The sequence below is a fragment of the Terrapene carolina genome, unplaced genomic scaffold (assembly GCF_002925995.2).
Source record: "Terrapene carolina triunguis isolate 2854851 unplaced genomic scaffold, T_m_triunguis-2.0 Scaffold30, whole genome shotgun sequence".
Classification (NCBI taxonomy): Eukaryota; Metazoa; Chordata; order Testudines; family Emydidae; genus Terrapene; species Terrapene triunguis.
Genome location: NW_020664381.1, coordinates 4,956,195 through 4,983,295, shown reverse-complemented (window position 1 = coordinate 4,983,295; position 27,101 = coordinate 4,956,195). Strand labels below are relative to the sequence as shown.

At 38.4% G+C, this 27,101-nt stretch overlaps 1 protein-coding gene and 1 long non-coding RNA gene across 2 annotated transcripts in view; both read left to right on the top strand.

Moving 5' to 3' along the window:
* The window catches only part of LOC113406394 (E3 ubiquitin-protein ligase TTC3-like), a 136,207-nt gene extending 113,065 nt beyond the window's left edge, over positions 1 to 23,142 (top strand). Inside the window, exons 30-43 of the mRNA XM_029911395.1 lie at positions 384 to 440; positions 1,985 to 2,061; positions 2,517 to 2,672; positions 5,097 to 6,012; positions 7,845 to 7,910; positions 8,767 to 8,916; positions 9,271 to 9,410; positions 11,080 to 11,148; positions 14,409 to 14,505; positions 15,654 to 15,754; positions 16,796 to 16,889; positions 17,729 to 17,830; positions 22,829 to 23,071; positions 23,131 to 23,142. Coding sequence (XP_029767255.1) covers positions 384 to 440; positions 1,985 to 2,061; positions 2,517 to 2,672; positions 5,097 to 6,012; positions 7,845 to 7,910; positions 8,767 to 8,916; positions 9,271 to 9,410; positions 11,080 to 11,148; positions 14,409 to 14,505; positions 15,654 to 15,754; positions 16,796 to 16,889; positions 17,729 to 17,830; positions 22,829 to 23,071; positions 23,131 to 23,142 — 2,280 coding nt within the window. The remainder of the gene's footprint in view (positions 1 to 383; positions 441 to 1,984; positions 2,062 to 2,516; positions 2,673 to 5,096; positions 6,013 to 7,844; positions 7,911 to 8,766; positions 8,917 to 9,270; positions 9,411 to 11,079; positions 11,149 to 14,408; positions 14,506 to 15,653; positions 15,755 to 16,795; positions 16,890 to 17,728; positions 17,831 to 22,828; positions 23,072 to 23,130) is intronic.
* Positions 23,143 to 23,187: 45 nt separating this feature from the next.
* Positions 23,188 to 27,101, top strand: part of LOC113406426 — a 4,793-nt gene continuing 879 nt past the window's right edge. The window contains exon 1 of the long non-coding RNA XR_003369759.1: positions 23,188 to 23,253. This is a non-coding gene — a long non-coding RNA (uncharacterized LOC113406426). The remainder of the gene's footprint in view (positions 23,254 to 27,101) is intronic.

Sequence of the window (27,101 nt, the reverse complement as noted above, 5' to 3'; positions counted from 1 at the left end):
ACGTGAAGTTGTGGTGTTTGTGACATCACAGTGGACTGTTACAGAAGTTGTCACAGAACAGAATCATTGCTTCATGTGGGGAACAAGCGGTAGAAACAGAAAAATTGTCAATTCTCTTTTTAAAACCCATGTTCCCTATAATAAAAGTGGAGAATGAGGAAAATAGAGAACTCATGTGAGTGGAACAGTCTAAATACAAGACTTTTGCCAAATTATTTTCCCACATGGGTTTCCAGAAGTGAAAAAAACCACTGCTTGTTGTGCTCTGTAAATTATTATTCCAAATGATAGAGTTTTAATTGAAGAACTGTGTGTGTCAGTGTAAGAAACACATGGTAACCTCTCCTTAATGAGTAGCTATTGACTTTATATTTCTGTTTTAGACTAATGGTATCAAAGTTAAAAACAAAAATAGGAAGAAGAAGACAAAAGAATCAAGGGTATGTAATAATTGTATTGCTTATTTCTATACGCTGATTTACTAAAAATTGGAATTTGTAGTATTTAAAAATCTAAAACTGAGTATTTTCCAAAACTGCATGTTGAGAAATATTCTTGAAGTTAAGTTAAAGAGAAGTCCCTAGATAGAAAATGTCACTAAGGTACAGTTAATGTTGTAAGTAGCAATTAATGTAGTATTTGAAATTTGCAGTAACAGAAAGTAAAAGGCAATATATTCATAGTTTCACAAACAACCATGGTTCTGACCACATTAGCATTTCCAACAATTTCCTTGCACTTCAATACGGGGGCGGGGGGGCGGAATTCAGTATCGTAGAGATAGAGAGAACACAATCTACTGTGATTACTTCAGTGCTGAAATACACCTTTTGGCTCCAGTTCACACTGGAAATACAAATCAGATTTGGCACAGGAGCTTTTACCAGTCCAACAGCTTCATGTACCATAATCAACAAAGGTGAATGTGTCCGGGACTGTAAGGAAGATCCACGTTGTGAGAGGGTGTATCTGTAACAATATTTACGTTGGGAATGTCTTCCCCTGGTTCTTCTGATTGTGTTTATGGGACATGTTAGTAACTGAAAAAGCAGAAAGTATCCCCTTAAAAGCTCAGGGGGGAAAAACAAATCCATTACAAGATACCCTGTCAAATATTGGTTAACAGATAACTAAGGAATAATGTCCTGCTTCTGACTTCTGAGATGTGGGAACTGTCACCTGTCTGTCCTTCGTTCTGCTTTTCAGGGCCTGAATTTAGTGAGGATACATTGCTAAGAAGGAGCCTCAAAAAGAATTTTCTTTGTTTTCAACTGACTTTGAAACTGTAGTAAAATAGAAGTTAAAAATCTTTCACTTATTATTAGTATTCGATAGGGTACTTCTAAAGTTATAGATGTGTGAAGTTAATGAAAATTGTTCTTAATGACAAAGCAAAAAAAAAATATGAAATTTAGGAGTGAATGAAAAAAGCAGGTAACATTTATTTAACTTAAAAGGTAACAAATGTAAAGGAGCAGGTTAACAGAAAAGCCTATTGAGGCACAGAATATAAATCGAATAAATAGTTTGGTCCCAACCCTCTAAAAACTTCAGTGGGAATATTCCTAATGCATGAAATTAAGTGCCTACATATTTGTAGAATAGGGACCGTAGATTACATTTGAGAGTTAAAGAAAAGATAGAAAGATGTCATAGGATTTAGATGAACAAAGAGTGAAAAGTCATTTGGGGCTGAACATCCCTTTCCTGCTTTCTACAACTAGTTCTGAAGAACAGACGATCATTTACCGGTAATTCTGGAAGGATTTTTGGGCAGGCTTACTCAGAGTCCTCTAGCTTTTGTTGTAATCACGGTGGTCAAATTTCATAATTCATTATAGGGCATCTGAATACATGTCAAACTAAAACAGGATTTGATACAAATAAGTCGCTTACATTCCTGATGGTGGATCACTGTCTTGTAGATATTTTGAATTTTATATATTGTGGCAGAGTAAAAAAATTGTAATTTTTTTTAATTTAGCCTATTTTAGTACTATCTGGTGGGGTTGGTGCAGTAACCCGAGAAGAAGACAGTATATTTCCAGAAGAAAATACATTGTGAGTACCAGCAGGCAACTTTATTATTGTTTTGTATAGCACCCCAGAGTGTGCTGTTTTACACAACAAGGAGAAGATACAGTCCCTGCCCGGAAGGATTTATACCGTAAACAGATATCAGACCAAAAAATGTATTAAGATGAAAGTTGAGGTTGAGGATACTTATCAGTAATTTAAGGTTAAAGAAATCTTTACAAAGGCTTTGTAGTTAGCCTAAAAAAATAAAATAATAATAATAATAATAATTAAAAAAAAAAAAGAGCTGACAACAAGGAATTCAGACTCTCAGGGTGTTGCTTAGAGGTACCAAGCCACTCTTAACATTACTATTAAAACTTTAAAAATTAGTTTAATCAAATAATCTTGGGTCCTGTTTATTAGTCAATTGGATGAGTCCAGTAAACCAAGGTCTGTTTTTTGTTGTGTTTAAATCATAAGATTTCTCTTCCCAACAGAAGTTTTATGAATCCTGGTGAGCCTTTCATAATTCCAGAATATCTTCGTGATCAAGTGGAAGAATTTGAAGCTCTGTATGACAATGTTTCAGACAGTAACAATTATCAGAGACTTTTGGATAATAACCCAGACCCAACATGTAAAAATTTATACGAGTAGGTGTAAACTTATCTGTTCAGTCATTTCAAATATTTGTGTTTTTTTAATTTGTGTGAACTTTCTGTTTTACATGAAAATAAATTCTGCATCATCCATTTGAGATTTAAGCCACAGTATTTTCTGAAGGAAGAAATGCTGAACCGGTAGACAGAAATAAAACATCCTAAAATTTAAGTTTAGAGTGTAATTGATAATTAATACCTCAGACTTTTGAACAATACAAATAAATTGAGAGCCAGTTGTACCCCTATAAATGCTGATGTAAGGGAACAAGAAATTCCATCAAAGGGAAAGCTGGAGGTTGTTTCCGGGAGATTTATAGCCTTGGAGGCAGAATTGATCTGTTTTGCTGATATAGCATCTGTTCTAACCTCCTCCTCCTCTAATATGCTTCAACTTTGAGTTAAAAGGTCTCAATGCAAAAATTGTGGTTTTTATTGGGTTTGATGTAGACATCAGTCTGCTGGGAACTGAACAGAGATGACCAGTTTTATTTCACAGAGGCCACGGGATAGCTGGCAGTTGGTAATACTTGATTTCTATCAACCCTTGGTTAAGGCTGAACAAGTGACTTAGAAGTGGAAGATTTTGATATTATTACTAATTTCCTGAGATGTCTGTCTCTGTTGTTGGCACACTAACTTACACTTAAATCTCATTTGCTTCACTATAAAAATGGCAGCTGTGTCATCAAGGAATAATTCACAGGGATCAGAATGGACACACTCTTCCCTTATTTAATATTTCCAGCAGAAATTAAAACTACAGTGAGATTAGTTGACTGTCTAAAACGGATGTTCTCAACTTGACATCCTAGCCAATTTGCAAAAAACATATTTTCAGTTAGTTTTTTTTATTGCACCTCCCCCTTGAGTTGTCCTGACAAATTTTGTGGTTTGTTAGTAACATTTCCATATATTCTAAATGTTGTTTTATCTTCTCTATTGCTGTGTAAAAGATCTCCATGGACAGGTGAAACAATGAAATGACTGTATACAAATTGCTGTCAAATCCTCAGAGAAACCAAACTCCTAAAAAAGAAACATTTCTCTCTCTCTCTCTCTCTCTCTCTATCTATCTATCTATCTATATATATATAAATTTAATAACCTTAAAAGTTGTTTTAAAGAACCTACTGCTTTTACTTAACAGAAAACACCCACAACATAGCAGTGGTGATGGTAGAGAGATGGTTGGTGTAGAGGGTGTCTGAGAGAGGGTAACTCAGAATGACCAGTTTTAAAGATGGATGTCTTTGTCTTAATATCTCATTGCCACAATCACCAAATTATAAAGAAAATTTAGAGTTAGAATCTCTAATTCAAAGATCACATCAAATTGTAGGCCTAATTTATTGGACAGTGTGTGTTTTGTCTACTTTACCCACAAATGTACATTACCCAGTGTCTCTAGTCTGGAGTTTATTTGCTGAATACTGTGTCAAGTTCTGTTTTTTGGTTTCTATTCTGAGCAGTGGAACTTTGCACGCTATTGCAGAGTAATTACTGTCGTACACCAGTTGAAAGGTTAGACACACACTGAGTTCTTTCTCTGGTGGTTACAGTTACTGCCTTAGCTGTATTATTTCTGCATAGCATTGGGAGTGTGGATGGGAGTTTTTTGTTGTTTGATGGAGTAGTGTGAGCGATTTCATTCTTTACAAAAGGACAACATGTCCTTTAATCAGCATATTCCTCATTGAAGTGTTTTAGTGCAGGTGAAGGTACCTTTCTCTCCTCTCTAGAAAAACTAACTTGTATAGCACTCTTCATCAGAAATCTTGAGGAATCCTATATTTCCTGCATGTTTTCATTTCATAGGGTTTATTTTCTTTGTTCTCCCTTTCATGTTCACTTGACTTGGCCTTACTTAAAATAGCGATCTTAGTTTTAATATCCCCCCAGTGTTTTCTATAGTGACACTTTGCCTAGGTTCTGAGCTTTTATTGTTTCCTATTTACATTTCCAGTTACTTGTTTTTAACATCCATGTACTTCAGCTAACTACATTATGTACTATCTTTTCCTTGCTAGCCCTTCAGATAAAGTATATAACACTAGCTTCTCTTTGGAGAAATAAAGTGTTAACTGTGAGATTCTGTTTTTCAGCTTATTACAATAAGTCATAATTTTAGTTCTTGGCTCTGGCCATCTCCTTTTTATATTGGCACTGTATTTGGAGAAGTTAATTTGAGTCACAGTTGTAGAAGAGTTAGAGAGAGCAAATATCTAGAATTAGTAGGCGTTTCTTCAATTTTTTTCAGAAAAAAAACACATTATTTCAAAAGTTTCTTAATACATTACTAATGCTATTTGTCTTTGTAGAAATTACTGTTAAAACAGTAATGTAAATATCAAGTATGACTTAAAAGTGAAATGAAAAATGCTTGGATTAATGAGTATAACTGTTTTTTTTTTCAAGCTATTTCGCTCAGATCTTGGAGGAACATGGTCCCATGGAAATTGATAATAAATTGTTAGTTGGAGAATATGAACATTTCCCTGCAGAAGCTCGTAAGGTTGTGGAAGATGCAGGTGGTCTGAAACCTTTCCTTCTGGAATCCCTTCATTTTGTTATGATGGATGATCTTATTGGCTTGATGAAGCATGCAATTCTGCTTAAGGAAAATACTGAGACTGAAGAAGATACTAGAAATGAAGAGGAAAATCAAATAGCCTGTCAAAATAGTCACGAAAATTCCAAGAGCAAACTACAGTTAAACCCAGCTGCTAAGGAATTCAAACCAGTATCTTATATTAAACCTTATATACCAATTTCTACTAATACTACAGTAGCAAACTGTGAAACTCCAGATTATTCAGTCACGGGATATTCCTCACATATTTCTCATATTTCAGTGCATTCTCTCCCTAGTCAGAGTATTGATACCATAGAAGGACCACTATCTTTTTCAAATGAATTACTGCACTCCTCTATTTCTGATAATCATGATATACCTCTGACTAAGGTTTCTTCGGGTTATGAAAATGAAAGAACGTTCTCAATGATTTCTCAAATACCTCCTATTCCAGATGTTGCTGGGCAACCTAGTTATATATATGCTGATTATGAAGCTCCTCTTGATATTGATAAAATAACAGTATTCGACAGAGAGTACATATCTGGCAATCATCTACCAAGTCAAATACAAACATACCTGGACGCTCAGTATGTATTGGTGAAGTCAGACTACAGCTCTTATGAAGCTAATCTTGACCAGGGTATGAGTAGTATTAAGGAAGTTAAATATGATCTATCTGCTGTTAAGATGGAATTTGAGAATAAAAATACACCTGTAGTGAAAAGCATTCCACTTACAAGGATGATAGCTATTCAGGTAAGAAATTAAAGGAAGAGACTCTTTTAAGGATCTTTGACTAGTAATGCATTAAAATTCCTTTCCTGTTCTTGCTTGATAAATAGAACATTTAATTCTCTAGAGCTGTCAGTGCAGACACAACCACTTTTTGCAGCTCATTCACATTTGTCCCTTTAATACTTTAAAGGGACATTGAGATTTTTTATGCCTAAAATTACATGAAAAGGGAGGGAGTTACAGAAGCAGTATAAAATTTATCTTATAGGTTGGGGAAGGTTCTTGTTCTTTAACTTGTTTTTTATTTCAGTGGTTGTTTAAATTGATACGTACTAAATGAGACAGCTGTATTTAATAAAATAGTTTAAAATACATAAACATTTAAATTGTCGTCTTATGTTAAGGTACACTAAATTCAAGATTTCAGAATATCTATGTATTTACTAGTCCACTGTGAGCTAAGACTAAATTTGACATATTGTTTTGGGATCCAGTCCTGCAGATAGTAACAAGCATAGTACTTTAAGCTAACTGTTTGCAGGATTGGTCCCTTTATGGCTTCTCAACACCACTTCACTAACGTTTTCACAATTATATTTATATCAGTTGGTTATGTTAGTGCAAAAAGGCAGATATTTGTATAGGAATGAGAAGGTATTATACAAATTGTGGATTTGCCTATTTTTGTAAATAAAATAAAAATGTGCCTTCATCTCTCTTCATACCAAAGGGAAGAAAATCAGATTGTTCTCCCTTTTTTTTCCATTTTGAAAACAGTTTTCAAACTAATACCTGCATATAATGAAACACTTACAAAAAAGAACCCCTCATGTGCCTAGTAATTGCATGTTTTTTCAGTGGTGCCATATTTAAATCATTGCAAGATCAGCAGAAGTAAACTTTTAAGACTTTTGGTACAGTGGGAAATGTAACTGCATCATACTTTTAGTAACTATTGTCTCAATATTAGGGATTTCTTAGGGACTCTGAAAGTTAATGGAGATAAAACAAAGAAAAGAAAACCCAAACATTTGTTGCTTCAAATAAGCATTTGAAAAAAACCTTCCAAATAAAATTTGCATTTCTGAAACTACTGCAGGTAGTAGACATCTCACCTGGACACATGACCTCATTAGTGGAACAGGCAATGGTAGAAGTCCGGTGTCAGATTACTAAAGTACTATTAAAGCAATATAACAATTTTTATAGCTTGCTGATATTGAATTCCATTATCACCACTGTCCCTAACTTAACTTTTTTAGAGCTGTCTGTGCTACAGATTATCAAATGCAAATTTATAATTAAGCTGTATTTTCAAGTATTATACATTATTCATGGTAATAATTTGTTTTTTGAACTCAGAGTTGTATTTTCAAAGCATTCATTGTTGGCCTAACTCTGTTCTCATCAAAGTCCATGGTAAAACTCCCTCTGCCTTCAGTAAGAGCTGGAGGCTAGTCGTGAACACTTTTGAAAATCCTACCCTGAGCTTTCAGAGAAACTCTGCTTGCTCACTCAAGCTTCTTTTTAAGGAATCTGAGGGAAGGGATTGCTCTTTAAACATAATACGAATATCTGTTTGTTGACCTGAGAGTGGAGAAAGTTCAACCAAAATATCCTGCATTCACTTACACATGCAACCATTTTAGGGAACTCATTTACAATATTGTTATCCTCAAGATGGTTCCTTCAAGTCTGGTAGATGGGAACTACTCATGATCTAAAAGAGATGTTAATGTGGCTTTAAGTTAGGCCCATCTACACTACAAAGCTTTTAAGGGACTGGTTGCAAGTGTAGATGGGATATAATTTTTTATTTTTATTTAAATAACTAGTGGTTGTTTGTATTCTAGGTAAATCAGGAATTAGCAGACCGGGACACTAATACCATGCCTTTTTATCCATTTGAAACTCAACAAGTAAGTACATGTATTTTTACTTAGGCAATATTTGATATGAAAGTCTTTGCTAATTAGATAAGGAAGAATTAAGGGCCCAACAAGAAGTGCACAGTGTCATTTAATTTAGTATCTCGCTATAAAACAACAAATTAGTCACTTAGTAGTAAAACAAAAATCTATTATAGGATTTTTTTGTTTGTGGGACAAGTGCTTAAATCACCCAAACTGCTTCCAAACTATATTAAAACGTTTTGTTTGTATAGATCAAGAGAAGCTTGAGATAAAAAGCATCCCCAAAAAGTTTATAGTGAAAGGATAAATCTGGCTGAAAATGACAGAGAATTTTAGTGACCTTTGGGGTTTGTTTGTTTTTTGTTTTTTCCCATCCATCTTGTTTGGACCTGCTTTTTAGTATGTCATAGTGTTGAATTCATAGAGGTCTAATGAAAAAGAAGTGGCAATTTTGGAGTTCAGGTTCTCTAGTTGTTGCCCAAACATTGGAGTCAGTTTCAGTGGTGAATTTTGTAATTCTTCCTTTCCAACAATTCTGAGCATGATTACATCCCTCCATTCTGGGATGTAGAAGTATCAAGTGGATAGGAGTATCTAACTCCCTGTAATGTTAAACGGCAGTTTTATACCCACATCAAGGGGGGGAACAGATCTTCAAAATGTTCATGCTAGTTCAGTGCTGAATCACTATTTGTTTCTTGAGTTGAATTCAAAATCTTTTTAACCTTTTATCAACAAAGTTCTCTAAGATCTTGGACCATAGTTCACATTAATCTTTTCCTATGAATGTATTGTGGACTCATGTTGTTACTCTAGGATACTGAGTGATATAACAAAAGTTCTTTCATAACCTAAATTTCAGGGCGATATTTTACGTATGGAAAAAGAGCATCAGGTATTACACGAGCAACTTAAGGAAGCAAAGGAAAAATACGAACAGTTACAGTGGCGAAGCTCAGAAGAGACGAGTGTTTTAGAAGAGCAGTTAAAAAAAAGAGTTGAAGAAAATAAGGTAAATTTTTTACGCATACCCCAATGTAGGGTAACAGATAAAGAGCAATTGGAATGATTTAAAAAACCCTCTTAGCTTTAGACAGCTTATTGATCAATAATGCACTTGAGACGTAAGTGGTAATCATCACAGTAAAGCTTAGCTTTAACAACAGAAGGCCTTTTTCACTTGTTCTGAGTAGCCCTGTTTATTTTCATCTAAATGTGAATCAAACGCTGGCTGGAACACATGTTCTAATCAGTATGCATTTGCTAGGCCGTGTATCAATCAAAAAAACCCCACAACTTATTCTAGTAATTTTTAAAAGAAATGTCTTTAAGAAACTACATTTTCTTAAATATTTTCTGCCTCTAGATTACACAAAGAGAGCTGGATTGGTTTCACCAAGATTTAGAAATGGAAGTTAAGAAATGGCAACAAGAAAAAAAGGAAAACCAAGAGAAATTAAAAGCAACAAAGAATACATCCAAAAAACTTGCAGATACTAATGAGATGTAAGTGTCCATTTTTGTTTGCATGATTTTAGAAATGGGAGCAGCAGTAGAAGTACTTGAAATATTAGTTGACTAGAAATAAACCTTAAATATTGATTCTATATATTACAACTGAATGGTAGAATAATTTATATTATTGTTCTGACGATAAAAATCTACAAAATTGGTGATGGTTGTTAGCTGGGTAACATGTATGGAGTGAGAATACATGCAACTAGACTTGTTTTCTTAGGGTCTGACACCCTTAAAAATCACATACCTTATTCTGTGATTAGCCCTACTGATATTGGTAGGTCTGCGTGCAGAATAATTTACATAACCAGGTTATATAATACCTTGTTTCCCATCTCAGACTACCATCTTCAGTATTGGGGTTTCCCTGTGCACTTCTTTGAGCACCCGCTAATTTTCCACTCCTTTTGAACTTTTCCTCTCTTCCCTCACCATCATTGATTCCATATTCTATTCCCTCAACTCCTATGCTGCTCCTCCATTCCCACTACACAGTCATCCCAACCAAATCCCAGCTCTGGCTCACATTTCAGATTCACTTTCTGTGTTCATTCTGCCATGCAACAGAACATTTCTGGGGCAATCCAAAGACAACATTGATTTCCTCCTGCTTTGGTTCTGCCATTTCTTGATATAGTTACACCTGACTTCATGCCATCGTTGCATCTAATTAGCGTGTAGTTTTGATATTAGATTCAGAAATACTGATTTTGCAGTTCAAAATGAAACTGCAAGCATTTCCTTATGTCTACTGTGTTTTTTATCCTGTCCTATAAACAGAAGCCTGAAAGGAGTCTCTATGGAACTGGGATCCTTATTATTAAGGGTGCACGTCCCTTACATGGGCTCCTATCATCTCCATGCTATGGGGTTTCTTGGCAACAGGGCTCTCTGGCTGTGGATGAAAGGGCATTAACTAAATCAACTCCTCTCCACCCACCCTACTCAGTGAGCACAGGCAATAGTAGCAAATAAGAAATTTTCAAACGAGTGATGTACTGGATGAGTTGAGGGTTGGTTGTGGTATTATAATAATTCCTTATGCTTTCCAACAATGTTCTTATCACTTCATAAATACTGACTGGTTTTTAGACGTCTTTCAGGTAGGTGTTGGATCACTGAACTTGGATTAAGGTACATACATTTCTGCTTAAACATACTTTTCTTTTGCAGGTAAACACATTCAATACTGCTTTCTTTTAACTTGCAAAACGTATATTGACACTTGTTTAGTGATACATCCCTGATCGGCTTTGACATCTTCCTGTATTTTCATTGTCCTCTATTTACATAGACCACCTACCTCAGGAGACTTTGAACCTTGGATGTTTTTTTGGGGGGGGTGGGGGATATATATTTTTTTATATTTATCAATTAACCCTTCTTTTGTCTTGCTAGATGGGTTGGGTCACATCTTGAAATAATCTTAAATAATATTCAAATTACAAATTCACAGTGCTGATCTAGCAGAAAACAAATTTCTGGGATTAAGAGATTAAATCCTAAATGAACTACCTACAAAACTATAAATCAAATGCATAGACTTATTTGTCAACTATATTTGTGCAACTAAGGTTATAGAAGACTGTATTGTGGTTGCCGAGTAAATATTTTTCAAACCAGACTTAATAGATTTCCTTGTTTATGATGCACATAGGTACTTGAGGAACATCGATGAGAAGGACAAGCAATATACAGTGTATTTGGGTAAATTCCTGGAGATCAGGTAATTTTTTTTTTTTTTTTAATAAATTCTTGCATCCCTAAGCACTATTGACTTACCTTAATTGGTTGGTGTTCTTATCCTAACACTGTTGTCTGTTGTACTAGATACAATAAAGAATCATGAATACCAGATTTGAGTTGATAGGTAGTGGCTTATTTTGAGAATAAGCAAAATACCTAACTTAACTTTTTTTTTTTTTTTTTTTTTTTAAACTAACTGTAGTAGCATGCTTTACTGAAAATCACCTAAATACTAGTTACTTAGGGACATTATGGTTGTTGCTCTTCTTAAACACTTTTTAAAAGGATTTTTTCATAATTTTAGAATATGCAGCAGCAGGGCTAGAAAGAAGTACCTTATACCACCAAGAAGGACAGGAAATCTTATTTGTAGTCTTAATGATCAAGAGATCTTAGACCTTAAACCAGGGGTTGGCAACCTGCCAAAGGCGGCACGCGAGCTGATTTTTACTGGCATGCTGCTGCCAGCCAGGGTTCCGGCCGCCGGCCCCGCTCAGCCCAATGCCTGCCTGGGTGAACGGATCCCCTGGTCGGCAGCGGGCTGAGTGGGGCTGGTGGCCAGGAGCCAGCGGACGGAACCCCAGACCGGCAGCTGGCTGAGCCGCTCAGCCCGCCATCGGTCTGGGGTTCTGTCCACCAGCCCCGCTCAGCCTGCTGACGGTCTGGGGTTGCAGCTGCCGGCTGGCAGTGAGCTGAGCAGTGAGGCGGTCGGGACCACAGCTGGCAGGAGACGGCGGAACCCCAGACTGGTAGCGGGTGAGCCGCTGCCGGACTGGGGTTCTGTCCGCCACCCCTCTCAGCCTGCTGACGGTCTGGGGTTCCGGCCGCCGGCCCCTTGCCAGCCGGGGTTCCGGCCATCGGCCCTGCTCAGCCTGCTGCCGTCCTGTATACCAGCCGCTGGCCCCGCTCACCTCGCTGCTGGTCTGGGGTTCCAGCCGCCTGGCCCTCTGCCAGCCGGGGTCCAGGCCTCTGGCCTGGGGCTCTGCTCCTGGTCGGGGCCCAGCGCTCTGCAATTGCCCTGGGGTACCGGCAGCCAGCCCAGGGCTCTTCTCCTGGCCCCAGCCCCAGCGCTCTGCAGTTGCCCCCAGCTTCTAAAAAAATCTTGCATGTCTTGCATCCCCAGAAAGGGCATCTTGCACCCCCAAGGGGTGCGTGCACCCCAGGTTAAGAACCACTGCACTAAACTGATAAGATCTGCATTTTAATTTAATATTAAATGAAGCTTCTTAAACATTTTTAAAACTTTGTTTACTTTACATACAACAATAGTTTAGTTATATAATATAGACTTATAGAGAGAGACCTTCTAAAAACGTTAAAATATATTACTGGCATGTGAAACCTTAAATTAGAGTGAATAAATGAAGACTCGGCACACCACTTCTGAAAGGTTGCCGACCCCTGCCTTAAACCTTTCACTTGAGTTGTTCTAGGCATCAAGAATTTTGGGGGAAAGAGTGAAACATTTTTGTAACAAGAAGTTGTAGAAGTGTGGCTACTGAATCTGTGCAGAATTTAGACTATCCATAGTAGTCGTAAGGGGAGATTGATTAGAGGGCAGATGAAGCAATGAAAGGTGCCATGATAAGTCAATAAATGTAAACTCTTACATCTAGGAACAAAAGTGCAGGCGTTTCTTACAGGATGGAGGATTCTATTCTGGGAACAGTGACTCTAAAAATGACTTGAAGGTCACAGTAAATCATCAGCTGAACATGAGCTCCCAGGGTGATGCTGTGGCCAGAAGGGCTAATATGATACTTGGGTGTATAAACGGGAACATTGAGTAGGAGTCGAGAGGTTATATTACCCTGTATTTGACACTGGTGCAACCACTGCTGGAATATTATGTCCAGTTCTGGTGTCCACAGTTCAAGAAGAAGGCTAAAAAAAAAACTGAAGCGGGTTCAGAGAAGAGCTGCAAGAATGATTAAAGGATTGGAAAATATGCCTTATAGCAAAAGACTGAAGGCGCTTAATCTATTTACCATATCAAAAAGAAGGTCAAGAGATGAGTTGATTACTGTCAATAAGTACATACATGGGGAACAGAAGTTGATAATAGAGGACTTTTCAATTTCTCAGGCAAAAGTATAACAAGATCCAGTGGCAGGAAGTTGAAGCTGGACAAATTCAGACTAGAAATAAGGTGCTTTTTTTTTTTTTTTTTTTTTTTGTAAACAGTGAGGTAGTTAATTGCTGGAACAACTTAATAGGGGTTGTGGTGGATTCACCATCGCTGGAAATTTTTTAATCAAGATTGGATCTTTAAGATATGCTCTAGTTCAAAGAGGAAATAATTCAAGGAAGTTCTATAGCCTGTATTGTGCAATATGTCAGACTAGATGATCAGAGTGGTCTTTTCCAGGTTTAGAATATAAAAATCTATTAATCGCAATTTGGGTTGATTCCACAGATTATCAAATGCATATCACCACCATATGTATCTGTATGTGTGTGTGTTGCATTTATATCTCTGCAGCTCTCTTTCATGCTCGCTCTCCTACTTTCCTTTTAGAAGCTGGAAAATAAAAATCTCTCCTCCACCCCAAGTCTTGGTCACCTTTCTCATTCTGCATTTGATCAGCCTGTCTCTTCCTCTGAAACAGCATCGACATTGATCGGAAAGCAGCCGTGGGAAATAATTTAAGTGCTGCTGTGGTACAGCAGGGGGAGCTCACATACTTGTTGTAGTTATAGCAATCCTGTAGCCTTGCTCTCAGGGCTTGTCTACACTGGCAATTTACAGCACTGTAACTTTCTCACTCAGGGGGTGTGAAAAAACACCCCCCTGAGCGCAGCAAGTTTCAGCGCTGTAAAGCACCAGTGTAGACAGTGCACCAGCACTGGTAGCTACACCCCTTGTGGAGGTGGGTTTTTTAGAGCGCTGGGAGAGCTCTCTCCCAGCGCTCTGCCGCGGCCACACAAGCCACGTTAAAGCTCTGCCACGGCAGCGCTTTAACATTGCCAGTGTAGACTAGCCCTTAGTTTCTTAGTATACAAGTGGTAGGTTTAGAATTATTCATACTACGTGTATCTGCCCCACCGTATTTAAGATGAGTTAGCACTGTCCAATATCCATGTCTACATGTAATGTACATAATGTAATTAGTGATGCATATTTTTATAGAAGAGGAAAAAAATGTGTTGTAGAGTTTTTGGAGTACAGTTCAAATGTAGATGGCATCCCAGTATTATTTTGACATCTTCATTTTTATTTTATTTTATTTTACTTCACAGTAATAAATTTGCCAATGAAAAAGTACAACTGGAGGAGCTAATAAAAAAGAGCAAAGATAATTACCAGGAGTGTATTAAAAGAGCTGTTGCAGCAGAGGTAAAACATGCTACACTAGAACCTTGCTCCTTTGCATTTCACTAATCCCCACAAAAAAGGTTGATCTGCCCACTTGTCAGAATAGATTTAATAGAGAGATCTGGTGAGGTCTCGTCTTAATGATGGCTTCATTATTGTTACAAAATCACTTACACAACATTTAATAGTATGCTCCATCAGCAAAGTATGTTTTTTGATGCGCTATCCTGGATATTTTTGTTCACTTCGTTGCTAATTCTCCATGGGTCTCTGAGACACTGCAACTTAGCAAGGTTCTATTGTATTTGTTCTGTGTATATATTTTTAGAAGCGGTTGGATGTTTGGGTCAATGTGATATATTGCCAGAAAATTTTTTAAAAGTTAAGTCTACTATTAAAAGGTAATTGCAATTAAAGAATGTTTTATCCCTTTGACATGCACATAGTTTCCATTAGTGGGAATTACTCACAAAAAAGAATTTATCCTTTTATTAAAAAATTACTGATCTTGAATAGGAATATCAGCACATCTATTTCTAGTGGTATTAGAATGCACAGATCCCTTTGAATATTTCATTCAAAGGCTGGCATCTTGTAAATAATAGGACTGTCCATAATAGTTCTCTTAGCTGATTTCCTCTAAAACCTGTAGTTTTTCTATATTCAGAATGCTTTGAACTCAAATTTCTTGAATAAAAGAGATGCTATGCAACTTTTCTTTTAAGGAAGTTTTGGATTGTTAAATTTGCTTGTGATTGCAAGTCGTGTGTTTAAAAAAAGGTGGTCCTTATTGAGCTAGAAGCCAATGCATCTGCCTTGAAATAGATAAATACCTTTTTAATCATAAAGATCATGCACAATATCAAGGTTATCTGTTTTCAAAGGATGGGGATGGAAAGAGTTTCACTATTTATGAAAGTTTTAATGCTCAGCAGACTGTTTACAGCCACCTGAGAGTCATTGTTTCCTCACACAATTCTGCCATTGCATTTTAACGCTGCTTGAAATATCTCACTACAGAGATGTTCTAGAGCTAGGCCTTTCCTGAGTATGTTTACTAAAGACCAGATTGAGGCTGAATTTAGATTAATAATTACTTAGTTTTAACTGCTTGTGCTAAGAAAAATGCTTGTACTGTATGTCTTTTAAGTCACAGAATTTAATTTTAGGTGTCAGTACTTGAAAGTTGGAAGAACACTGAAGTATGCAAATTACGCAGCATAGCTGCAAATGCAGAAGCAAATCTTAAATTCCTAAAGTTAATGAGCAGGTATGCATTTAATACATCACTATAATTTGTGTAACAACTACGAAATAGAAACAGAAGATAAGTCTAACTAGAGAACATTGTTACTATTTCATCTAGAATTACATTTTAGTCTAGATTCAGTGTACACACATGAAAATTCAGTAATTGCATATAATCTTTTTACCTTCTTGTTTTCTGGTTTTAGTATTGTTTTATATCATTTCACTAATTTAGACTTGCTTTTATTTATTTAATGGAACTGTATATTTCTGTTGGAGGTAACAGGTATTCATTGCCAGCTGCATTGGTGACTTTAAATAAATACCATCATAGATGTTTTTTAGACAGCTAACTACATCTTTTAGAATGTACTAACACCATGTTAAAGCTTTGTCCAAGAATGTGTTTTTGATGCCTTGCATCACATTTTAGGGGCCTGAAAAATTAAGTTCTGAAAGTTTAGGAAAGCAAAGTGGCATTCATTAGCTTTGCGAATTACATCAATTGTAAAGAATCTTTTCTTGGTTGCTAGCATTCAATCTCTGACCATGCAACATGGGAAAAATTCAGAGTAAAAGACTTCCCAGCTCTATTCCTGTTCTAGTTTAGCCATGGTGGTTCATGCAGCTCAGACCTGCCCACATTTTCCTGCCTGACAGTATGAGGAAGGGAGAAGGACTAGAAGGAGATGGAACAAGACTAATGGGCATGGTGGAGCTCTGTTTCTGCATGTGAGGAAACAGAGCTGGGATTGGCTCCACCCAAGGGCCTGCCTCCTCCCTGCACAGCATCCTCTCCAGGTCTTGGGGTATCCTTAGGAGTCTGGCTGTTGCTTGAGGGTTCTTACTTTCCAAGACTGGCCAGTTCCTAAGGGTTAAATTAGTAGACAAACACTGATACTTGAATTTGTTAAAATTCTGTGTGACTGAAGTCTTCAGCTATGATTTACCTGGGAGGGGAAGGAGAGCATTACACTTTTGGGTAGCAGTTTTCTCTGTTGGAGAATCACTTACAAACTCAAGTTATCACATTATTTTGAACTGAAAATTTGAAATATTTCAGTGGTCCCACTTCAGTGTTACCTCAGTTGAAGTCACAGATTGATTCTTGGGAAACATTTATTTCAAATATCAAGAAAGAAATGGAAAAAGTAGAAGTAAGTCTGTTTTCCAAACACATTTTCCTGTATTATAAGAGTCCTCCTTAATTATCTCTTCTTACCAAATGTAGAATTGTGATGTGCCTAGTAGGTTAAAAAAAGCAATATATATATCCTTTGTTTTAAAGATGGATGCAAACTGTTAGTTTGAAAATAATTTGTCAATCATAAGTATTTGGATTTATATTTCCTTTATAATTTAATACAGATCTCAAATAGCTACTCTTAATGTATTTACTTAAATGAATAACTTGTAAGAGCCCTGATGAAGCATACACACCAGTGTCTGTATGGAGCCATATTGAAATCAGCAGAGGTCCATGTGGGTTTGGGGTTCTTTTAAATGAAGCACCATTGACTTCAGTGGAGCTTCATGTGGGCCCAGGTGTTCACTCAGGCAGGCATCCTTGCTGAATTGGCCAAAAATGTGACCACCTTTTCTCATTAGCTTACCAAGTCCACATAACTTATAATGAGTCTTCTCTTATGTTTGGGGTAGGGGTATGGAAAACAAATAATAAGGCTGTTTACAAAATAATAATAATAATAATCCTAGGAAGCTGAACAACTGGTACACAGTTGGAGAAAAATATTCCCAGTAATCCTAAATCTGTAAAATTAATGAATGTATCTTTCCATGGTTATATTTTTTTAATCTATACACTAACATAGCAAAAAGAAAATCAAACTTCTATGTAGTCTTATTTCTGTGTATTAGGTCTTTGGTCTCTCTCAAAATGTAATAGTGTTAATTGGTACTTTGAGGTCTTATTTTGGTGTAAGTGGAATAATATAAAGGCTGATTTGTTTTTGGTTTTCTTTGTCTTTTTCTGTAGTCTCAGTATGAAGAGAGAATTCACTTAGTGAAAAATGGTGCACAGCTAAATGATCTCTCTAGAGTGAAAGCTGCTGATCTTCAGTCCCCTCCTAGCATCTCAGTAAGTATCTCAACGCTGCTAACAACTCTACTTTGATTTTTTGTTTCATAGAAAGCAAATGAAACCACTAAGTTCTTCTTTGAGATGTTGTCAATGTGAATCCCACTGTAGGAATGCTTGTGCTTTATGCATTTGAGATTGGAGATTTTTTTAATAAACATGTCTCTGCCACCTCGTATAGGGGCAGGAAGGGTGGGGTAGCAGTGATCCTCCCTCAGTTCCCTTTTACTGCCTAGCAAGTGTCTTATCTGACACTGTCTTCAGAGATTATAAAACTGTTTTTTCAACCAACTTCAAAGAAATCTCCATCTTCACGTTCTTTGGAATTGGATGTTTCAAAAGAGAAAAGATTATCAGTGACCCCCCTGTACAGCAGGGCAAGGTGCTTTGTGTCAACTGCCACACCTCATGGTAGACTGCAAACCTTTAGGATTCAGACATTGCCTGTCCTGTGAGGGATTGATCTCTGTCAAAGATGGACAAAGCCTCTTCTGCCTAGGAGAAAGCCACATCCCAGTCATGTGCCCTGTGTGCAAGGCCTTTTCTTCCAGGACCCACAAATCCAGGGATGCTTAGCTCAAACTACATCTGCTAGAGTAATCCACGTGGGTCAGTTTGGATACAGAGATGATAATCACTACCAGAGCAAGGCCAGATTCACCAGCATTCTCTCGAGTGCACATCAGACCCGTTATCTGGCAGTAGAAAGAAGGCAAAAATGGCACAGGCAGAGCTTTACCAGCAACTTCGACTCCAACCATGTCAATGTCATTGAAGTCCTCTGCAGCAACAGCACTGGCATAGCAGGCAGTAAAGCCTCTCCAGCCTTTTATATACACCTCTCCCTCGATATAACGCTGTCCTCGGGAGCCAAAAAATCTTACCGCGTTATAGGTGAAACCGCGTTATATCGAACTTGCTTTGATCCACCGGAGTGCGCAGCCCTGCCCCCCCGGAGCACTGCTTTACTGTGTTCTATCAGAATTCGTATTATATCGGGTTGCGTTATATTGGGGTAGAGGTGTACCTTCCCACTGATTTCCTATGGTAATAATGGAAGTTAAGTAAGACAGCGCCACAGTTGTCCTCATTGCTGGCTACTGACCAAGGCAGTGTTGGTTCTGGACCTGCTACAAGTGTCCATTCAACAGCCTAGTCAGCTCTCGGCCTCCTCAGACATGATCCCACAGCACCACAGCCAGATACTCCATCCAGATCTAAATTCACTGCATCTGACAGTGTGGATGTTGAGTGGTTGAGTAGCATGGACAAGGACTTCTCCCTAAAAGATCCAAGAAATCCTGATACAGAGCAGGAAGGCATCTACCAAAAAGACGTATTTGTCTCTAAGTGGAAGAGGTTATTGATGTGGGCCACTTAACATATAGTCTAGTTTCAGTCCAGGCATTGATACTGAAGATTGTTGACTATTTATGGCATTTAAAGGAGGCTGGTCTCTCTTGTTCAGTTCTATTACGGTCCACCTCCCAACAGTTTTGGCATGCCATCCGCTTGTACAGTCGTGCTCAGTTTTTTTTTCACTAACAGTATCAAAGTTCCTCAAAGGGTTATTACATACTTACCCACTAGTCAGAGAACCTACTCCTACCTGGGACCTCAACACAGTCCTCGTTAGACTCATGGAGCCTGCTCCCTTTGATCCACTTTCAGAGAGCTGCTTTACAGTTACCTCACTCGGAAGAGTCTTCCTGTTGGCTATCACTTCAGCCAGAAAAGGTAGTAAGCGTACAGAACTTATGGCTAACCCTCCCTAAATGACCATTTCATGGGGATAAAGTGGTGCTAAGACCTCACCAAACTTCATCCCCAAAGTAGTCCTCAGAATTTTATCTAAACCTATCAATCTACCCATCTCCTTCTCGAAACTACAGTCTGCACTGGGCAAAAAGAAGTTGCACACATTTAGACGTGTCCAGGACTTTGTTTTGTTGCATTGACAGGACCCTTCACACCGTCTCCCCATGTTTCTGGCTCTAGCTGGGCATTCTAAAGGTCAGGCCATCTCTTCACAGAGCAATGGATAACACAGTATCTCTCTCTGTTACCAGCTGGCTGGTGTATTTGGTGGGTGAGATACTAAGTCTCACTCCACCAGAGCTCCAGCAGTACTATTCACGTGCTTCAGGAATATGCCTATATCAGAAATCTGCAAAGCAGTGAAATGGAAAAACCAACTGACCGTTGTCAAACATTATGCTTTGGACTTGGCACTGGACATGGCTGCTAAGTACTGTTTGACTGATGCAGCTGAAAAATAAAGATTACTTACCTTATAGTAACTGGTTCTTTTCTATTGTCAGTGTGAGTCCCATAACCTGCCTTCAATCCCTTCTTTTCAGAGTCCTCATCTAAACATGGGTTTCAAATTGCAAGAAAATGGAAGGTGGGTCACAGCTGCCCCTTCCTTGTGTCCAGGCATGGGAGCACAAAGAGGCATATGGTGCAAGCGCGCCCCAAAACAGACTACTACTTTAAAACAAAAATCACAAGAACCTCCAATCTCATGTGCATTAGGGACATATGCACCCACAGTGGGATCCACACTGATATCAACTTGAACTGTAGGATATCAGCCCTTACTGTAGGGTCAGTAACTGTTCTTTCTCACCACCACCGGAAGAATTTTACTGTGTAAAACTAACATTCATTTAAATGGTAACTCTCTTGCTGATTTAAATCTGTATTAATTCTTAAGACACTGACATTTTCCAGACTGTTTGACAAACAGAGCATTTAATGTAGTGTATATAATTTTTTGACAACATGACTGCCCTCATTAATTGTGGTCAAATAATGTGACTGAAAACTTAGGGCATTCTACAATTTATATGTGGTGAGTTTTGGGCTGTTGGACAAAACAAATGCAGCTTTCTTGCAGACCTGTACTTGGTTAGTTCATTTGCTTGTCAGTCCCTTAAATGCCCTTTCAGCTCACATCTTATTATATTGTAGCATTTCTAGTGAGTGATCTTTGAAAATAACCAGAAAGGTTTGATGCTGTTCGTTTGGTCACCGGCCTCTTTTCTGTTTTTGTTAATTTGTATTCAGTAGCCAGACAACCTAGTCAGAATGGAGGCCCCATTGTACTGGGCACTGTACACACAACTTCCCTGGATAGTTTTGTTTTTAATTTTTTTCTGAATAGTTAATCCGGGTAGAGGTTCACCATTGAAATTTGAGCCATTGAAAACCGTTCTCTCCTCTCTCTCCTTCCCTTTCCTTAAATATCAACTTTTTCTGTACTCTGAATACTGATCTCTTAAGTCCCTCTCAATCTGCTTCATTCTTAGATAGTATTGTTATGGGTTGGATTAAACCTTGTTGAAATTGGTGGGTGTAATAGCTGCCTTTCATTCATGATAAATATAAAGAAGCCATTAAACATCTTTATGTAACCACACAACTGAAACAATAGGCTTACCACCCAAAACACAGGCATATATGAAAACTTGAGCAGAAGCTGAACTATGTGGCCCAGGGGGATGGATATAACAAATGCTGGGGCTAAGGCATTGATTGGTGGAGCTGTGTACGTCTGAATGCCTCAGAGAAACAGCAGAAAGACTAGAGGAGCAAGGAAGCACCAGAGACAGCCTGAACAGGCACTGGGAACATGGTTCTGAGAAATGCTGAGTGCTTTTGGGGCTGAGGTGCTTGGAGCAAACAGTTTCCTATTTGATTCCTCCCTGTGTTCAGAAAAAGAAATAGATACGACTGCATCAAGGATACCTGACTCCATCAAATTCTCCTCCGAACAGAAACAACCCACAAGGCCCTGAACTTTGCCTAATCTCTCTGGTCAAAATGGGGTTACGATAGTTTTCATCTTCAGATCTGAGAAACATTACTAAAGGAGATAGAGTTATCCTGATTTTATAGATGGGGAAACTAAAACTAGTACTGTTCTCTCCCTGTGTTCTTGATCTTTTATCTGATTTCACTGTAGACTAATGCAAGGAAAACTTGTGCTAGGGGTGGTACAAAGATAAATTCACATTTACATAACAGGTATTAAAATCTAATTCTAGAACATAAGAATGGTCATACTGGGTCAGACCAATGGTCCATCTAGCCCAGTATCTGACAGTGGCCAGTGCCAGATGCTTCAGAGGGAATGAACAAAACAGGGCAATTTTGTGTGATCCATCCCCTGTCACCGGGTCCCAGCTTCTGGCAGTCAGAGCTTTAGGGACACCCAGAGCATGGGGTTGTGTCCCTGACCATGTTGACTTGCTTTTCATATTCATAGAGTAGTAACTTATTCTAATAGTAATTCCATTGATTTGATTTCACTAGGTCTGCGTGTAGAGTATAGCACTACTCATTATGAGTAAGTGGGCACAATTGTGTTTTAAGTGAGGATAAGTGTATCCTTTTTTAAAGAGCCCTGTGATGAAAATGAATTCTAACCCTGCAGAGCCTTTCAGAATGGTGAATATGGCAGCCATTTATTTCTTTAAATAAAAACCCATATATGGCTAAAGTTTAAATATATTCCTTTAAAAAAAAATTTTTTAAATGCCTCTAACTGGTAGCTTTCTTGCCAGCCATCTTGGAATCTTTAACGAAGAAATGCCCACAGCCACTTTCAAAACATTTCTTCTGTAAAATCATGATGACTGGCCAGGACCATTTCTGTAGCTAAAACCATGGGAACTCTGTATAAGTTAAAATAACGGTAAGGGTTGCATTTGTGTGCACATTATATTTTAATTAGGCTTGGAGCAAATCTTGTCTGTAGGTACTGCACGATTATCAGAAAGGGCAAGATTTTGCATATGTGCTATAAACAGGTTACCCCGCGTGGTAAATCAGGTCAGGATGAAGTGTTGTCTTTTACTGTGCATTTCCTTCTTAACTGCCTAAGTTAAGTACAGCCCAGTCCATGAAGTAGCTGTAGCCTTAACATGTTTGACAAGAATACTTGACTAATATTTTAATTACTCTTCATCTTTCTGGGGAATCTTTTTTTTGTAGGTAATGCAAGGCAGTCCTCCTATTAATGATCCAGCCATCATAATGTATTCATCTGCACTTGTACGTCCCACTTTACTTCCTGCATTTTCAAGCTCCAAAGATCAAAGTCCGGTGCATTCCACACTTAATGTGCAAACTGGAAATAAAACAGCATGTAAAAGTCCTAATCCTTGTTCTGCAAAGAATGGATCAGTAGAAATACCCTTTGAAACGTTAGGAGCATCATACTCTGATCAAGTTCGAGTAGCCCAACCATCAGGGATTTCTGGAAGTACTGCTCAGAACATACAGCCGAACCAAAGACAGCTAAATGATCCAGCATCAGCTACGCAGTTGGGAGCTGTTGGGGTGCCAAACAAGGCATTTTCAAAAGCACTTGATAATATCATTGAGCGTCTAACGGCTATATTTCCACACTATACAAGGTAATACTGTTTTAAAAGGTTTTTTTTCTTTTCTTTATTTCTAACGTACTGGGTTTCTTGGCAGGGAGTCTCCTCATATTTTAGCTGGGAGCAGGATATGTTCTTGGGTGATTTTTCTCCCTATTTGGGGTTTATCTTCCCATTAATCTTGTAAAATGTTCAGCTGAAGGAGGATTCTCTGCGGGTACATGAGGCTAAATTTAATAGCATTTTGAGTCTAAAGGGGTTAGGAATGGGGCAGCATACTTGGTGAGGTGTGCAGGATAGAGCCCACTCTGAGTTGACATGATAGCTGCTAAGGTGTGCAATAGAGGATCTTCCTTTAGACTTCACATTTGATTATACCTAGCCACATGCTCCAGATTATGGAATTTATGCATGCTATTACCAATTAGCTGCTAGTTTGCAGCACCTCCAAGTCCTGACAAAGGTGATGTGTCCACCCCACCCCCAATCTTCTTTCCTCTCTTATTAAGTGAGGAAATTCTGTAACCAGGACCCTTACATTATTGATAGAAAGTTATGATTACGCTGTCAGATACACATTCTTAACTTTGCTCCCTTTTGTGTGTGTTACATTGACAGTCTAAAGTGTTACATTATTTTTAAACACAATGCAATGCTACCCCAGTTTTCTACATGTGCTACTGTGTACATCAGAGTCCATTAGTCATTTATATGCAAATACTCAACAACAGTTATACAACAGATTACGTATATACCATAGAAGTAATAGTAAAAAGTCCTGTTTATAGTACTTATAGACCACCTAAACATGCAGCCATTAGCTTTGACCCCTAATTTGCACCTGCAGTTAGCTGTGCTTCTGCTTCAAAAGAGAAAATTATTCAGTACCTACCATAGATATCTTATACACTAATTCTAGTCTTCTCTCAAAGGTACAGTGATCTATTACAGCAAACATATTGGTGCAAGTATAAAAGTCTGAATAAATATTGCAAGGTGGAGGTGTATCTAAGGTGGCAGGAAATTTCATATTATATTGTAATTGAGGAATAGAATGTAATCCATGTAATTCAGCTCTGTGATAGTGTATGTACATGGGGGCAAAGTAGAGAAGTTGTTAGTGCAACCTTGGTATTCTTGCATTTTGAGTTCTTACCATGCAACTGATAAGACTCTCTTTAGTTTTTGCTTAGACTAAGCATAGAATATTAAATGTTTTTAATAGAATAATAAAATATGTTGAATAAGCGTCAATCCCTTTACATACCATTAGGAATGTGACAAGGACAGTGGTACTTTATAAAAGGCCCTTGAGTTTTCTCTCAAACACCTTCTTTGACGTGCAGTAGAAAGTTACTAGTGTTGGATGTATACTAATTTTTAAATATGTACATACAAGAAGCATGCTAAAACAAACACTGAAGATGAGGCAGAGCCACTCATTCAGGTTAGAAGTGTATTTTATTTTATCTCTTGAAAAAATGAGCAACTTCTACATAAAACATAGGAACAAAGTAATTCTAAAAGTAAGATTTTTGTCCTAGAAAAAACCCCATATAGGCTATTTCACCTGACTGTTTTGAAATCTCAAATTTGGCTAGGTAAATAACAGTTTAGTGCATACAGTTTTTATGGATTTATAACTTCTAGTGCCAACTCAGGTAGTATGATTTAAAAAAAAAAAATCACCTGTGAAGTTCTGCTATAAATTTCTGAAATATTTAGCTTGGTATTTCTGCAGCCCAAGTTCTAAGGGCTAGTCCCCTCCTGTCTGCAGTTTCCCAGAGCAGTTCATCTCTGTAACACAGTCCCAGCTGATTACATCCCCTACTGTAACTTGCCACCAAGTCTTCACTACCATAGTAGCAGTTCACTTTGCTTCCAATCATTTCTTTGCCAGCCTTGTTTTTAATTTTTTGGCTAGAAGTGGCTTTCTTCTCCCTTCCCTATTCTCTTCCCCTGGATCAGATAAAGAGCATCATGATGGTGTCAGCCTCCTTGATCCAGCATAGCAGGTCTGTCCCATAAACACTGGTTAAGTCTAAGCAGTGTTCCGTATGTGAGGCAGCATTTACAGGATCTTCAGAGGGCAAATTAATGCTGTGTCTATTCTCTGCCAGGACATGGGGCTCAGAATCAAGGCAGGGGAGACCTGACATACCTGTCTGAGGAACCATGACTCCAATGTAGAAAACCCCTCCCACGAGACAAGTTATTGCAGGGGGGAAGGGTGGATATCCAAAGATGAGGATGCCAGCCAGCCAGCTAGCTCGGGGTTAAGTCCTGGGGCAGACCCTGATCAGAATGAAAAAACAATGGGCACCAGATCTCCCATCCCCGATACAGATGGATCCTAAACTCCCTAGGAAAAGAAGCAGGATTCCCACATAGCTCTCCTTCCCACACAAAGCTACGGACACTAGCAGTGAGACCCCATTCCCAGTAAAGGGGAAGGTACAGGGAGATATTTCCATGGGACTCAAGAAACCCCATCCAAGCCATAGCTTGGTGACAACTCCTGCTGAGCAGATAAGAAGGGCCAAAAATCCAAAAAAATTATAAAGGTAAAGAAAAAAATTAAAAGAAATCTAAGAGTATTTCTCCTCTGATTCAGGCTCTGCCACCTCTAATGAGGAAGGACAGTTCTCATATTCAGGCTCTGCGCAGGGCATGGAAAACATGCAGCAAAGGTTTTTCACCCTCTGATAAATTTGAGACCATATGCAGAAAGGTTGCATCTGCTCTCCAGATCAACCAGAACTGGCACACGAGGACCAGCCTAAGGGCAAATACCTGCCTTCCAAATCCTCGCTTCTGACAGCATTCTCACTGCACCCTTTTGAGGATGTGAACAGGGATGAATGGGAAATACCTGACAAGGCTAAGCACATAAGCAGGTGTGCACTTAGATAAAAGTTGCAAACACCAAAAAGCACCATTACAGAAATGCCAAAGGATGATACTGCAGTGGCATCTCTAGCAAAAGAAATAATAATCCTGGGTGAAGAGGATTTCTCTCCCAGTGATACAAAAAGGTGAAAGCCACCATAAAAGGAACAGGCCACTATATGCTTCACAAGAGACAGTCAGGATGGCCATGAAACCATGACAACAAAAGGACCATCCTGACTTCTAACCCCAGCAACAGACTTTATGGCAGATGCCTCAGTGGATGCAGTGAGATTCTCAGCTAGTGCCATGGAATCACATCTAACTGTGCCCTGGACTACAGATGCTTACTCCAAACAAATTCTTTGCTCACCCAAATACACAGGTTGTCTCCTGTCTGGAGAAAAATTGGATTAAGTTGTGGCAGACAGCACTTCCAAACCAAACTAGTAGTGTGTTGAGAAGGAACTACAAGCCCAGTAATATGCAGAAATACTCCTTGAATTTTCTGTTTCTCAGGAGAATGGTCTCTATTGACCACAGACAAGTGGGTGAGAAATAGTGAGTTGTGGCTACTCTCTGAGGGCCTCACCCATCCCTTCTTCATCCACTCCTCCATCTCAAGCAACCCCATCAAACCTGAATTAACATTGCAACTATTTCCTTGAGTCAGCCCATTGTGGTTAAAACATCTACATGCTGGTGTTTAATTATTTCAGATTGGTGTTATATGATAAGAGCAGTGAAAACTAGACACTGACAGAATGGTATCTAGAAGTGTGTCTACTAAATGCATTTAAAAATGTCAACCTCTCTCTCTCTCTTCTCCCCCCCCCCCCTTTTTTTTTTTTTTTTTTTTTAGAGGGCCACTACTATGAATCTAAAGCAGGGATCGGCAACCTTTGGCATGCGGCCCGCCAGGGTACGCCCCTTGGTGGGCCAGGCCGGCTTGTTTACCTGCCGCGTTCGCAGGTTTGGCTGATCGCAGCTCC